Source organism: Aquarana catesbeiana, linkage group LG03 (genome assembly GCF_042186555.1).
Source record: "Aquarana catesbeiana isolate 2022-GZ linkage group LG03, ASM4218655v1, whole genome shotgun sequence".
Lineage (NCBI taxonomy): Eukaryota > Metazoa > Chordata > Amphibia > Anura > Ranidae > Aquarana > Aquarana catesbeiana.
In genome coordinates, this window is record NC_133326.1 from 510,746,540 (window position 1) to 510,759,102 (window position 12,563).

Consider the following 12,563-nt stretch of genomic DNA (forward strand, 5'->3'; position numbering starts at 1 on the left):
GGTACAGTGGTGGGGCAGTTGTGCAGGGGGTTACAATCATGGGGCAGATGTGCAGGGTGGTACAGTGGTGGGGCAGATGTGCAGGGGGTTACAATGGTGGGGCAGATGTGCAGGGGTTACAGTGGTGGGGCAGATGTGCAGGGGGTTACAGTGGTGGGGCAGATGTGCAGGGCGGTACAGTGGTGGGGCAGCTGTGCAGGGTGGTACAGTGGTGGGGTAGTTGTGCAGGGTGGTACAGTGGTGGGGCAGATGTACAGCGGGTTACAGTGGTGGGGCACATGTGCAGGGTAGTACAGTGGTGGGGCAGACGTGCTGGGGGTTACAGTGGTGGGGCAGATGTGCAGGGTGGTGCAGTGGTGGGCAGTTGTGCAGGGTGTTACAGTGGTGGGGCAGTTGTGCAGGGTGTTACAGTGGTGGGGCAGATGTGCAGGGTGGTACAGTGGTGGGGCAGATGTGCAGAGGGTTACAGTGGTGGGGCAGATGTGCAGGGGGTTACAGTGGTGGGGCAGATGTGCAGGGGAGAGAGTGATCTGAGGCGTGCGAGTGCAAGATATTAATTTCTCACTACTAAAGTAGTTTACAGAATTTACTTTATAAAAAATCCAGTGGGGCAGATGTGCAGGGAGGTATAGTGGTGGATGAGATGAGAAGGTGGTTCAGCAGTAGAAGAGATGAGTGTTGGGCTAGATAAGAAGGGGGTTCAGTGGTGGGACAGAAAAGCAGGGGGGTAGAGCAGTGGGGCAGATGTGACAGGAGGTGTATTGGTGGGAAAGATGAGCAGGGGGTTACAGTGGTGGAGCAGGAGAGCAGGGGGATTCAGAAGTGAGACAGATGTGCAGGAGGTACAGTGGTGGGACAGAAGAGCAGGGTGGTACAATGATGGGGCAGATGTTCGGGGGTTACAGTGGTGGGGCAGATGTGCAGGGGGTTACAGTGATGGGGCAGATGTGCAGAGGGTTACAGTGGTGGGGCAGATGTGCAGGGGGTTACAGTGGTGGGGCATATGTGCAGGGGGTTACAGTGGTGGGGCAGATGTGCAGGGCGGTACAGTGGTGGGGCAGTTGTGCAGGGTGGTACAGTAGTGGGGCAGTTGTGCAGGGTGGTACAGTGGTGGGGCAGTTGTGCAGGGTGGTACAGTGATGGGGCAGATGTTCGGGGGTTACAGTGGTGGGGCAGATGTGCAGGGGGTTACAGTGATGGGGCAGATGTGCAGAGGGTTACAGTGGTGGGGCAGATGTGCAGGGGGTTACAGTGGTGGGGCATATGTGCAGGGGGTTACAGTGGTGGGGCAGATGTGCAGGGCGGTACAGTGGTGGGGCAGTTGTGCAGGGTGGTACAGTGGTGGGGCAGTTGTGCAGGGTGGTACAGTGGTGGGGCAGTTGTGCAGGGTGGTACAGTGGTGGGGCAGATGTACAGGGGGTTACAGTGGTGGGGCAGATGTGCAGGGTGGTACAGTGGTGGGGCAGTTGTGCAGGGTGTTAGATGTGCAGGGGGTTACAGTGATGGAGCAGATGTGCAGGGGGTTACAGTGGTGGGGCAGATGTGCAGGGCGGTACAGTGGTGGGGCAGTTGTGCAGGGGGTTACAATCATGGGGCAGATGTGCAGGGTGGTACAGTGGTGGGGCAGATGTGCAGGGGGTTACAATGGTGGGGCAGATGTGCAGGGGTTACAGTGGTGGGGCAGATGTGCAGGGGGTTACAGTGGTGGGGCAGATGTGCAGGGCGGTACAGTGGTGGGGCAGTTGTGCAGGGTGGTACAGTGGTGGGGCAGTTGTGCAGGGTGGTACAGTGGTGGGGCAGTTGTGCAGGGTGGTACAGTGGTGGGGCAGATGTACAGGGGGTTACAGTGGTGGTGCAGATGTGCAGGGTGGTACAGTGGTGGGGCAGTTGTGCAGGGTGTTAGATGTGCAGGGGGTTACAGTGGTGGGGCAGATGTGCAGGGGGTTACAGTGGTGGGGCAGATGTGCAGGGCGGTACAGTGGTGGGGCAGTTGTGCAGGGGGTTACAATGATGGGGCAGATGTGCAGGGTGGTACAGTGGTGGGGCAGATGTGCAGGGTGGTACAGTGGTGGGGCAGTTGTGCAGGGTGTTAGATGTGCAGGGGGTTACAGTGGTGGGGCAGATGTGCAGGGGGTTACAGTGGTGGGGCAGATGTGCAGGGCGGTACAGTGGTGGGGCAGTTGTGCAGGGGGTTACAATCATGGGGCAGATGTGCAGGGTGGTACAGTGGTGGGGCAGATGTGCAGGGGGTTACAATGGTGGGGCAGATGTGCAGGGGTTACAATGGTGGGGCAGATGTGCAGGGGGTTACAGTGGTGGGGCAGATGTGCAGGGCGGTACAGTGGTGGGGCAGCTGTGCAGGGTGGTACAGTGGTGGGGTAGTTGTGCAGGGTGGTACAGTGGTGGGGCAGCTGTGCAGGGTGGTACAGTGGTGGGGTAGTTGTGCAGGGTGGTACAGTGGTGGGGCAGATGTGCAGGGGGTTACAATGGTGGGGCAGATGTGCAGGGGTTACAATGGTGGGGCAGATGTGCAGGGGGTTACAGTGGTGGGGCAGATGTGCAGGGCGGTACAGTGGTGGGGCAGTTGTGCAGGGTGTTACAGTGGTGGGGCAGATGTGCAGGGTGGTACAGTGGTGGGGCAGATGTGCAGGGGAGAGAGTGATCTGAGGCGTGAGAGTGCAAGATGTTAATTTCTCACTACTAAAGTAGTTTACAGAATTTACTTTATAAAAAATCCTTTTCGTGACTGAAAGTACGAAGTTGACATTTTTTTGTTATGAATCGGCATGCTCAATTTCTTTGGAAACATTTTTCGGCACACTGTGCTCAATAGGTTGCCTACGCCTGTGATAGACTTTTAATCGGTAAACTTTGACGGTTACATTTTGGGGAACATATCTGAGTATGTATGGCTGTGCTAATTATTTGAAAACTGAATTGGAAAGAATTACAGAAATATATATTGTTTCCAGATTTTTTACTAATTACAAATTTTACATTTCTTCCTAATTAAAATCTAGAAAACAAAAAATATGTATCTAAGTCTGCTTTCAAATGAAACCCTATGAAAACAAGGTATAATACATTAGGGCCCTTTTACATTGGTGCGCTTAAAAATGCGGTATGCATTGTGCAGAAACGTATATCACATATTTTTTCAATGCGTTTTTAGTGCAATTTCTGGATTCCTGACTTCCAGCATGCACCTGTGAAACTTAGACATATGACTCAAAAAGGCACCAAACGCTCACCGTGGGTGCATTTTTGATACGTTTCCTATGGGTATAAATGTGAATTGCAATTTTTGAAACAGGGCACCAAAGATGCAGCATGCAGGACTTTTCAAAACGCACCGCACCTGCAGCACACTGATATGAACAGTTCCACAGAAGTAAAAGGGTAATATTTTAAAGAGGAAAACCAGGTCCCAGGAACCCAGGTGGTTAAGTAGTCCTAAAGAAAATGTATAGTTCTTATATATTGTTTATTATTTTCTCAAGTTCATATATATATATATATATATATATATATAATATATATACACATTCAATAGCCCTAGCCAGGAGGCACTGGTCCCAGAAAAGAGAAGAGCTCATACTGCTGAAGGAGGCACTGTTACGCTGTGCATATTTGCAAAATATGGAAAATGCTGCCATTGCCATCCTTCTACCTATAAACCTTCACTTTAGCAAATGACAAAGGATTCCCAGGATTCCCACAGCACTATGGGGCAGCTAAAGAGTCAGCACAGCAGATGCCAGACTGGAACCTGGGTATGAGCTGTCTAAACTCACTACTTTTACTCAATCAGCTTGAACTACTGCATTTTGTAAGAACGGGTTCTTTCAAAGCAAACAGGAAGTTCCAATTGTGAGTTGTGTACTGCAAGTTAAAAAGAAAAAACAAGAATCTGGTTACCATGGACACCACAAACATTTTTCTTTCAGCATTTAGGCAAAAAAGATGAAGAACTCTTGAAATTAACCACTTACGGACCGCTGCACGCCGATATACGTCCTAACTTTGAAGAGGAATATTGCTGTTATGGCAGCAGCTAGCTACCAAAACCCTGGTATCCTCTTCTTCGGCCAGCAGTCCGGCGGTCCGCTTTCAGACAAAAGTGGTCTCTGCGGCGGATTCGCCGCAAGATCACTTTTATCGGTGGCGGGAGAGGGCCCCCGCTTACCGGAGCCGTCGGCAGCGGCGGAGGCGATCAGATGTTGCTCCTTCCTTGGCATGGAGACGAGTGAGGGGAAGATGGCCCCCACCCGTCTCCATATCACTGCAGGGCGGAAGCGACATCAAAACTTCACTTCCGCCCATAGCTCTTAAAAGGCCATTTTTAAAAAAAAAATTTTAAATGACATTAAATTATTTTTTTATTATTTATTTATTTTTTATTGCATTTTAGTGTAAATATGTGATCTAAGGTCTTTTACAAGATGTTTACATTCCTTGTAATAGGAATAAAAGTGACAGTTTTTTTTAAAAAAAGAACAGTGTAAAAAAAAATATATAAAAGGTAAAATAAATAAGAAAAAAAACAATTTTTAAACTCACTCATGCTGCCGAGCTCGAGTGCAGAAGCGAACGCATACGTGAGTAGCGCCCGCATATGAAAACAGTTTTCAAACCACACATGTGAGGTATCGCTGCGATTGGTACAGTTGGAGCAATAATTATAGCCCTAGACCTCCTCTGTAACTCAAAACATGCAACCTGTAGAATTTTTTAAACGTCGCCTATGGAGATTTTTAAGGGTAAAAGTTTGTCGCCATTCCATGACTTTGAAGCATGACATGTCGGGTATCAATTTACTCGGCGTAACATTATCTTTCACAATATTCAAAAAAATTGGGCTAACTTTACTACTGTCTTATTTTTTAATTCAAAAAAGTGTATTTTTTCCAAAAAAGTGTGCTTGTAAGACCACTGCACAAATACAGTGTGACAGAAAGTATTGCAACGACCGCCATTTTATTCTCTAGGGTGTTAGAAAAAAAATGTATAATATTTGGGGGTTCTAAGTCATTTTCTAGCAAAAAAAAAAAAAGTTTTTAACTTGTAAACAACAAATCTCAAAAAGAGGCTCGGTCCTTAAGTGGTTAAGGCATTTAAAGATTTTTTTTATAACTAGGTGGGGTTGCCTGAAGATCTTGGATCACTATAAAGATGATGCATACTTACATCTGGGTGCTGCGGCTGCAAATTACAGATCACTTCTGCTTCTCGCAAAGATTCTGGAAACTGTTTTAAAGACACATATACCTGGGAACGAAGTATTCTTAAAGGAACGTCCTGAGGAGCTGCAAAGACAATACAATTACAAATTAAACAGAAATGAAAAAGGCTTAGAAAACTAGGTCTAATAAACCAAACAAAAATGTGGTTAGTACATATCAAAAACACATATTGGGCTACTGGTGCTTGTGCAAGAACTGGGTGACCCCTTAAAGCAGGGGCAGGCAACCCTAAAGAGGTAGAGATCTGCCTGAACAACAAAGAGGTTGTTGACCCCTGCCTTAAAGTATAATTTCATATACTCTACATAGCTTTATCTTTCTTTTCAGTTAAAGAGGTTGTAAACCCAAGAAAAAAAAAACCCTGTAAGAAAAAGGCATAATGAGCATCGCATCGCATACCAACTCATTATGAAATACTTACCTTAGAACGAAGCCTTCCAGCGGCTACCGCATCCCGCTGAGATGGCTGACATCTTCCCCAGTGTTTCTTCCAGGTTCGCAGGCTCCTGTGCTGCGATTGGCCAGAGCAGCGATAAAGCATGCGCGCAGGAGCCGCTGGTCACTAGGGGTGCTGAAATTAATCCTTGCATCGATGCATCGCAATTCGGGTGTCCCCGATGCGGCATCGATGCATAAGGACCGGAAAAACGATGTCCAGTGACATCATTATAACTAGCCCCGCCCCTCCTGGGAAAACGCTCCGAGCGTATTTTTAAAATGACTTTATTTTAATTACTGTTGTATTACAATGGATGCCGTGCCCCCCCCCGCTGTATGTGCTTTTTAAAAAACAATGTCACTTCATACCGAATTTTGCCGGTATACGATCATGTGACTCCCGGCCTGTCCCGCCCCTCTCCGCTCTCCTCTTCCGTCTCCTGAGTCCTGACGTCAGCGGGGAATTCTCAGTCCCGCCCGCCTCTCTTCTGATACGATAACTATAGTCAGTGGGCGGGACTGGGAATTCCCCGCTGACGTCAGGACTCAGGAGACACGTGAGAGGAGAGCAGAGAGGAGAGCGGAGAGGGGCGGGACGAGCCGGGAGTCACGTACTACGGAGAAATTTGGTATGAAGTGACATCGTTTTTTAAAAGCACATACAGCTGGGGCACAGCATCCATTGTAATACATTTATTAAAATAAAGTAATTGTGGGGGGGTAGTGATGGCTGCATTTAATGGGCACAGGTGGCTGCGTTTGGGCACAGGTGGCTGAGTTTGACGGGCACAGGTGGCTGAGTTTGACAGGCACAAGTGGCTGCGTTTGGGCACAGGTGGCTGAGTTTGACGGGCACATGTGGCTGAGTTTGGGCACAGGTGGCTGAGTTTGGGCACAGGTGGCTGATTTTGACGGGCACAAGTGGCTGCGTTTGGGCACAGGTGGCTGAGTTTGACGGGCACAGGTGGCTGCGTTTGACGGGCACAGGTGGCTGCGTTTGACGGGCACAAGTGGCTGCGTTTGGGCACAGGTGGCTGCGTTTGATGGGCACACGTGGCTGCATTTGGGCACAGGTGGCTGCATTTGGGCACAGGTGGCTGAGTTTGGGCACAGGTGGCTGCATTTGGGCACAGGTGGCTGAGTTTGAGGGGCACAGATGGCTGCGTTTCACGGGCACAGGTGGCTGCGTTTCACGGGCACAGGTGGCTGCATTTGACGGGCACAAGTGGCTGCATTTGGGCACAGGTGGCTGGGTTTGATGGGCACAGGTGGCTGTGTTTCGGCACAGGTTGCTGCGTTTGATGGACACAAGTAGCTGCGTTTGGGCACAGTGGCTGCATTTGACGGGCACAGTGGCTGCGTTTGATGGGCACAGTGGCTGCGTTTGACGGGCACAAGTGGTTGCGTTTGACGGGCACGATGGCTGCGTTTGACGGGCACGATGGCTGCGTTTGATGGGCACAGATGGCTGCGTTTGATGGGCACAGTGGCTGCGATTGATGGGCACAGTGGCTGCATTTGATGGGCACAGTGGCTGCATTTGATGGGCACAGTGAGGCTGCATTTGATGGGGGAGGTTCAGTATTTTTCAGTTTGTTTGTGCCCCCCCAAAAAATTTTGAGCACCAGCTGCCACTGGTCAGCACAGAGACAGTACAGGGAACTTCACAGGGCTGTTTGTCATCTGTGGATTCTATCCCTTCTGACCTCCAAGCAGCCGTGTGTGTGTGTGTGAATCTCTGTACCCTGTAGAGCACCGGATTAGTGCACTTTTTAGGGAGTGAGGTTATTTTTAATTCAAAGCGGACTTCCAGTCAATTTTTTGTTTATTAGAAGTCAGCAGCTACAAAAAAAGTGCATCTTCTGACTTTTAATAAATAGACACTCACCTGTCCCACAATCCAGCGACGTGGCCACCCAAACCCTCCCTTCTCTCCCCCGCCTGTCCACAGCGCTGGCAATACTACTGTGGGCATCCGGCTGTGACAGCTTGCAGCTTCACAGCCGGGTGCGCATGTCTCACTGCGCTTTCCTGCATAGCTGGGCAATCTTTTGGGAACTGTGATGTGTCCCAGAAGATTGCAGGATGGAAGGGCCGCCAAGGCGGCCCAAGCGGAAGTGGGAGCTCATCAGTAATTGTGATGCATCGCGGAATCAAATCGAATCGTTGACCAGATAATCGTAATCGAATCGAATCGTGAGACCAGTGAAGATGCGCACCCCTACTGGTCACAGGACAAACAGACTCTGAAGAAATGGCACGGGGCAGCCGTTCCTTCACAGCGCATGTGCTGATGATGTAATCAGCGGCGTATACAGTAGATATCTCCTACACGGTGCAAGTTTAGGAGAGATTTACAGTACCTATAGGTAAGCCTTATTATAGGCTTTCCTATAGGTACAGACAATACAGGGAAGTTTACTTCTTTAAAGCTTGTCTCCAGCTTTTTGATAGATCCGATATTGTAAAGTGGGGCAATTAAGTAATTAGTTAAAGGGTAACTCCACTTTCCTGGGGAAAAAAATAGCAAATAAAGAAAAAAATAATATAGCGTGTACAATTGCGACACAAGCCTTATTGTAATGGAATGTTATTAAAAATTACCTTTCCTTTTCAATCTGCAGCTGCTGTCATTTTCTATAAATGCAATGCAATATGGCTACATGGAGTTGTTCTGTACACAGAATGTGTACTGACCACTCCCCAGAAACATCATTTCCTGCTTATGTGATTGGCTCACTAATTTTCCCAGAAGTCTGCCTAAGATACAAGTCAGATTTCAGGCATCCCCTGCAACAAAAATGTGATTTTTGGTGAGATATTTCCAATAGGAACACGTCTAAAGGGATGCAGGCCAAGCAGATTTCCTCATTAGTGCCCTACAGCTGCCACAGCTGACTGATAATTATGAAACCACTCCCATTAGACCCATTAGGCACAGAGGCACAGACAAACACACAAGGATTTCTTCAGAATAACAAAATGTAGGAATCTGCAACAAAGGTTGTTATAATCCCTGTAATGTACATATATCACCTGGGGGGGATATTTTTTTCCTCAACAAAAGTGGAGTTACGCTTTAATTAAAGTTAGCCATAGATGGGGGAATCACTCAATCCCCTCCCGCGGAGCTATTGTGTTCTCCCGACGAAAAGGGGTCATTTGGGGGGTTTGGTGCCACCTTGACATTTCATGGCCTCCAAAACTGTGATAGGTAGTGAGGAAGTGAAATGAGCAATTTATGCCCTTAGAAAGCCTGAAGGCGGTGATTGGTTTTCGGGGTGCTGTACGCAGCTAGACTGCCAAAAAGTCCCACACATGTAGTATCCCCATACTCAGGAGAAGCAGCAGAGTGTATTTTGGGGTGTAATTCCACATATATCCATGGCATGTGTGAGCAATATATCATTTAAGTGACAACTTTGTGTTAAAAAAAAAATTGGTAATTTTTCTGAAACTTGTGACAAAACATAAAATATTCCATGGACTCAACATGCCTCTCATCAAATATCTTGGGGTGTCTACTTTCCAAAAAGGGGTCATTTGGGGGGTTTTGTGCTATCTTGACATTTCAGGGCCTCTGAAACTGTGATAGGTAGTGAGGAAGTGAAATTAGCAATTTATGCCCTTAGAAATCCTGAAGGTGGTGATTGATTTTTGGTACCCGCATGCGGCTAGACTGCCAAAAAAGTCCCACACGTGGTATCCCCGTACTCAGGAGAAGCAGCAGAATGTATTTTGGGGTGTAATTCCACATATATCCATGGCATGTGTGAGCAATATATAATTTCACTTTTCCACAAACCAATAAATATACGCTGAATTTTTTTTTACCAAAGACATGTGGCTGAACACATTTTGGCCTAAATGTACGACAATATTTGAGTTTATTTGATATTTTTAATAACAAAAAGTAGAAAATATCATTTTTCTTTCAAAATTTTCGCTCTTTTTTTGCTTATATCGAAAAAATAAAAATCCCAGTGGTGATCAATTACCACCAAAAGAAATCTCTATTTGTGGGGAAAAAAGGATGCAAATTTTGTTTGTGTACAGCATTGCATGGCCGCGCAATTACCAGTTAAAGCAGCGCAGTGCCAAACTGCAAAAAGTGCTCTGGTCAGGAAGGAGGTAAAACCTTCCGGGGCTGAAGTGGTTAAGGAAGTGGATGATATCCTAACAAAGATGGTTCCGGGCTTCTGTGGAGAGTGGAAAATCAACCCTACAATGGTCTATGCAAGGTAGTAAATATCTGCAAGTGCTACAAACACTTACATGCATCAATTTAACATGAAAAAATAAATCTGATGCCCCGTACACACGTTCGGAATTTCCGACGAGAAATGTTCGATGTGAGCTTGTTGTCGGAAAGTCTGACCGCGTGTATGCTCCATCGAACATTTGCTGTCGGAATTTCTGCACACAAATGTTTGAGAGCAGGTTTCCTAAATTTTCCGACAACAAAACATGTTGTCGGAAAGTCCGATTGTGTGTACACAAGTCTGTCGCACAAAAGTTCACGCATGCTGGGAATCAAGCAGCTCGTCATACATGTTGTACGTCACCGCGTTCTTGACGTTCAGAATTTCCGACAACATTTGTGCCACCCATGCCATAATGTACTGCAGACAGTGCCACCCATGCTGCCAATGCCATAATGTACTGCAGACAGTGCCACCCATGCCGCCAATGGCATAATGCCATTGGCAGCATGGGTGGCATTGTCTCTGAAGGCAGCACATGCATTGTGGCATTGGCGGCATGGGTGGCACTGTCTGCAGCACATTATGGCATTGGCAGCATGGGTGGCACTGGCTGCAGGCAACACATGCGTTATGGGCCAGATAGAGTGATATAGTAGATCTTGAATCACCTCCCCCCCAAACAAGCACACACCTGTGTTAACCAGGCCCCACGAGCAACTTCCTCTCTGATCCTGCTGCTGCTGCCTGGAGTGTCAGTCACAAACAATTTCAGATGTCAGCTGCTTCCTTCTGCCGCCCCTAGCCATCACCGCTTCTTCTCCAGTCTCACTGTCTCTGTCTCAGGCCAAGTGGAGAACAGAGCAGAGCGCCATGAGCGGCGGGAAAGGAATCACTCTGCCAGGAAATGCAATAATATGCAGGCTGGGACTTGAGCCAGCATGAGGAGCGGGCACGGAAGAGACATGCGCCCGAAATAGACAAAATAGTCCCTCTCTCCCACCCACAAGAACATCAGTACGGAGGTGGCAAAAAATTGAAAAAAATACCCTGAAAAGTTGGAGGGGGGACAGATCAGGTCGGTTGATGATAGGTCATGGGGTGCTGGCTGAAGGATTTTTTTTTTTTTCTGCATCAATCCAGTCTCTGTGCAGATTGCCCCCCCCCCCCCCCCCCCTGCTGGCCGGTACAACAAGGCCAGTTGTACTGGCCTATCAGCAGCCCTGCTTATACACCTTCCTGCCCAGACCAATTTTCAGCTTTCAGCGCTGTCGCACTTTGAATGACAATTGCGTGGTCATGCTACACTGTACCCAAACTACATTTTTATCATTTTGTTCCCACAAATAGAGCTTTCTTTTAGTGGTATTTGATCACCTCTGGGATTTTCATTTTCTGCTAAACAAATAAAAAAAAGGCCAAAAATTTTGAAAAAAAAAATGTTTTTTTTGTTTCAGTTACAAAACTTTGTAAATAAGTAAGTTTTATCCTTCACTGATGGGCACTGATGAGGCTGCACTGGCGAGCACTGATAAGGCAGCACTCATGGGCACCGATGAGGTGGCACCAATGAGGTGGCACTGATGAGGTGGCATTTATGGGCACTGATGTTGGGCACTAATATGCAGCACTGATGGGGCACTGATGAGCACTCAAAGGTGGCACTGATATGCGGCACGGATGGGCACTGATAGACGGCACGGATGGACACTGTAACACAGACTCTTTACCTAGATCGGAGTTGCGGTGTGCCAGACTGACACACCACAACAACGATCACCTCGATGCGTGCGCAGCGGCTTAATATCCTGAAGACGTCATATGACGTCTGGTCAGGATATTAAAACCACTTTGCCACCGTCATTTTACTATATGGCGGGCGGCAAGTGGTTAAAGTGATATTAAACACAGTTTTAAGCACTTTCAGCAACTGATGTAATGCATGCAACTTTTTTATCTTTTAATCCTTGGCTATGTGCCAGTTTAAGCTTATGCGTCATATGACGTCCATCCATTTAAACAGGGAATGCGCGCGATCGTGTGCGTGCATCCCTGTACCTTCGGTGGCGGCGTGTCATGGAAACACAGCTCGCCACCGAGGGGGGTAAACAGCCATTGGGTATAGGTATTTACCACGTGATCGGCCGTGATTAAGTCACGGCCGATCACAGGTGGTACCGCCCCACTTTGCATGGCGCATGCGCGCGTGCACGTCTGTGGCGGCGTGTTCCCGGGAACACTGCTCGTCACCGATGCTGGTAAGCAGCCATTGGCCGGCGGCTGTTTACCACGTGATTGGCTGTGATCCTTTCATAGCCGATCACTAAATGTCAACAAACCGCGGTAACGAGATGTTACCGGGTTCTCCTTCTCACACACCGATTGTGTGTGAGAAGGAGATTGCGGTAATATCTCGTTACCTCTTACAGTGTACACCAATAACACTAATTGCCCCCCCCCAATAAAGAGGACCTGTCACCACCCATCAAAGTGCCTGTCACAGTTCATCTGAGTACCTGTCAGTCTATATGAGTACCTGTCACAGTTCATCTGAGTACCCGAGTACCTGTCACAGTCCATCAGAGTACCCGAGTAACTGTCACAGTCCATCAGGGTACCCGAGTACCTGTCACAGTCCATCAGAGTACCAGAGTACCTGTCACAGTCCATCAGAATACCC

The 12,563-nt window shown here is 48.0% G+C and overlaps 1 protein-coding gene across 3 annotated transcripts in view; it reads right to left on the reverse strand.

The window, feature by feature from the left end:
- The window catches only part of LOC141132572 (LON peptidase N-terminal domain and RING finger protein 1-like), a 124,912-nt gene that overhangs the window by 99,330 nt on the left and 13,019 nt on the right, over positions 1-12,563 (reverse strand). For all 3 annotated transcript variants that reach the window (XM_073621144.1, XM_073621142.1, XM_073621143.1), the window contains exon 2: positions 5,188-5,306. In XM_073621144.1, coding sequence (XP_073477245.1) covers positions 5,188-5,306 — 119 coding nt within the window. The remainder of the gene's footprint in view (positions 1-5,187; positions 5,307-12,563) is intronic.